Raw genomic sequence first — 3,406 nt, forward strand, 5'->3', positions numbered from 1 at the left:
TATAAACAAAAAATTATAGTGAATAGTTTGAACCAAAAAATTACTTCTACTAGCTATTTTCTATAAATGAACTAAAACTCATTACTCAGAAATGAAATGCTTGCAGAAAGAAAGAAAGAAAGCTTGCAGAAATGCAACGTTTCTTCAAACTGCAGAAAGAAATATTGCAGAAATGAAACGCTTTCTTCTCTACAAACGTTTTTTTTTGCAAAAAGCACTATTGTTGCAGAAATGCAACGTTTCTTCAAACTGCATAAATAAAGCTTGCAGAAAGAAAGCTTGGCTTGCAAAAAGGTAACGTTTCTTCAAACTACATTCTAAAATGATGCAGTTTCTAATATGCATTCTAAAATGCATGCAGTTTCTAAATTGCATTCTTCAAACTGTACAGTTTCTAATATGCAGAGAAAGCTTGCAATTTCTCCATTCTAAAATGCATATAATATTTCTTCATTCTAAAATGCATACAGTATTTGCAGAAAGAAATCTAAAATGAAACATTTAGAATATGAGCAATTTCTCATCAATTATTGAATCGAGACGCTCCTTAGTGTACTGATCTCGACTCTCCTGTATCCCCTACAAAAGTAGCAATAATATGTTTCAAGTCCATACATGAGCATTACTATATTTCCAAGTGATTGCAACTATGATCTCCCAAATCTGTAAAAACATGGACGACAACAAGCATTGAAGAACCACCTCCGTCGCACCGGGAGGCGAAGAGGTTCATCATACCTGCCAGAACATAGAGAAATAATATCGTAAATATCACAAATTCCAAATAACTAGAGGGAAAGAGTTAAAAGGAAAATCCATCATACCTATAAGAAGTTTAATATCCAATACCATGTGGAACATGTAGCTGTAGAGTTCTGGGGAAAAGGAAAAGTGGCTTCAGTCACCTAGCTTTAGAGTTAAAAAACAGTCCTGAAGACCATGCCGCAAGTCTCTAACCTTTGCAATTTGTAGTGCAAGAAATGACATCCATACAAACACAAGCAGGCCGAGCTCCTTCCAGTATATATTTTGAAGAAGTGGAACCTGCATTTAGAGACATGAAGTCCAGTAAGTTAGAGTTAGCAAATTTGGAAGATGGAAGCATGGATTTCACAAATGTGCTGACATACTACCTCCAGTTATGTTGTCACTGCTGCACCTTTTTGTTCAGTGTTAGTAGGAGTCATAGGAAGAGGTTCATACTCGATGTCTTCCCGTTCTTCAACAAAGATGATTTTCATATTGAGCAACCTGCCTTCAAAACCAAAGAACATTGTATCAACATTTATGTATCCTTACCCCACTAGGTACCAAGCGTTTAGCAGCCTCCTGAAATAATCAACAAACAGATGAGAGTTAATGAGTTGCACAATATTGATTGAGAATTAAAAGGATCTTACCCTTTTAAGAATTGTCTCCAGTTTCCATGTGTCAACACCTTTCATGAAAGCCTTGGTCGAGGTCCCTAAATTGTTCTAGCCAAAGGACATCAGGAATGACCTTTCATCTTTAACTGAAGAGAATGATCATCCACATTGAATGATAAATTACCGATAAATAGGACAATTAGGAGGACGGTGACCATCCAATCAGGAAAGACAACATTAAAAATGACGCCGATGTTGATCCCTAGCATAAGCATGGGTTGAATGAGAAAAGCTAGATCATAGTCAATGACGGGCATATGTAAAGACGGATGCCTCAACTTAAGGTTGTAGTAAACAGTAGAACCAGCTGCAGCCATAATCATGCCTGCCCATGAACATTAAGATTTCATTACTCACGCCACAAAAACACACCCATAATCATCTTGTCACGTAACCATACAAAAACTTGGCCTCAGTGGCATAAAAAACACACGCCACAAAAACACATCGATTAACAATGAAACAAAAGGAATGCATAGAAATCCAAAATACATGAATTTGGGGGGTAAATTTTCTTACACTTTGAGATTGCTGTAGTAGACTTGGGATCAAAACCAACGATGAGAGCGAGCATGGGCACGAAAATTCCACCCCCACCAACTCCCCCGACACTACCAAACGCTGCTCCAAAGAACCCAATCATGGAACCCACCGCAATTTCCCACCCGAATTCCATGGGCTATCGCCAAAAAGTGAGGGAAAAAGCCTTCATTAATCAAAAAACTTGATCGATCTCATGCGAACAACCAACCAGAGAAAGAATGCTGAAAGTTTACCTGCCAAACAGGTTTGTAAGAATTTTTATCAGTCTGCCATAGAAAAAGAAGCGAGTTTGCAATATAATTAGATTCAATATCCTCTTCCAGAACAGTACGCTTTGTCCCCCTCAACCCCTCAATTCCAATGCTCCGCTCCGACGACACCACCGCTAATGATACCAAGAGGCAAACTAATCCAAGCATGGCTGTCGACCCCAACTTTCCCAGCCATTTCCATTCCATCTGCATGGTTCCTCACCTTTGCTCGTTCGGCGTGAGCTTTGGCTATGAACGCAACGAAAGATCCTAGCTTTCGCTTTCCTGGCAGGTTATATCAAATGCCTAAATAAAAGCATCAACGTTATGGGATTGCGACCAATTTCAGCCCTTCCATAATAGCAAATCGCCGAGCAAGGAACAGAATAAGGAACTCAGCCAGAAAGGGAGGATAATTAAGAAGATGGCAGAGGCCAGGCGACACCCTCGGGGAGCGAGCAGAGAGGTTTAAATAATTAAAGTAGTTTCTTGAATCTGAAATCAGCAGAACCAATGGAAAACCTAAAGAAATGAAAGTTCGAGACGTACCATCTCCGATTCTTACGGGCGGCCTCCTGGACCTTGCGCTTCTTCTTCTCCACAGTGTTCTCGAACCACCTCCGTATCTTGCACTCCTGGAGCACCCCCGCCTTCATCACCTCCCTCGTGAACCTCACCAACAGCGACTCATCCGGCTTGTCGTTGGGGATCACCACCTGTGCGTTGTAGTTCCCGCCCTTGGCGTAGAGAACGTTCGCCCAGGCCAAAATAAGCATATTCCGACGATTGCAGCCTCTCTCGTTAACAAGGGCCGAACGAGGGCGGCGCTGTTGATGGGGCGCGGGAGGAAGCTGACATCTGATTGGATCAAACGCAAAGGAAGGAGAGAAGAGAGGAGAGGAGGCTGAGGGGAAGGGTTTTTCTTGGTGGAAAGTGGAAGCGGCGGCAGGGAAGAGAGGAGGCCTCAGCACCGGGATCTGTCGTGGTCGATCGCCTCAGCACCAGGATCTGCCGCTTGACGAAGACGGAGAGGAGTTCGGAGGAGTGGTTCGCCAGAGAGGGGTTTGCTGGAGAGGAGTTGGATGGAGAAGGCCGCGTGAGATGAGGAGTTGGGAGAAGGGTTCGGGATAAAAACGATCGGAAGATAGGAGTTGGGAGAAGGGTTCGGGTTTTCTACTCCTTATC

The 3,406-nt window shown here is 42.5% G+C and overlaps 1 protein-coding gene across 1 annotated transcript; it reads right to left on the reverse strand.

Moving 5' to 3' along the window:
* Positions 1–824: 824 nt before the first annotated feature.
* On the reverse strand, positions 825–2,434 carry LOC122004500 (sulfite exporter TauE/SafE family protein 3-like). The gene is made up of 7 exons (XM_042559377.1): positions 2,204–2,434; positions 1,947–2,106; positions 1,552–1,752; positions 1,401–1,465; positions 1,300–1,329; positions 958–1,044; positions 825–875 (listed from the first exon to the last, which is right to left on the reverse strand). Exons 1-7 carry the CDS (start codon positions 2,432–2,434, stop codon positions 825–827), a joined length of 825 nt encoding a protein of 274 aa, XP_042415311.1.
* Between the last annotated feature and the right edge of the window lie 972 nt (positions 2,435–3,406).

The sequence above is a fragment of the Zingiber officinale genome, chromosome 7B, assembly GCF_018446385.1.
Source record: "Zingiber officinale cultivar Zhangliang chromosome 7B, Zo_v1.1, whole genome shotgun sequence".
In the NCBI taxonomy this organism is placed as follows: domain Eukaryota; kingdom Viridiplantae; phylum Streptophyta; class Magnoliopsida; order Zingiberales; family Zingiberaceae; genus Zingiber; species Zingiber officinale.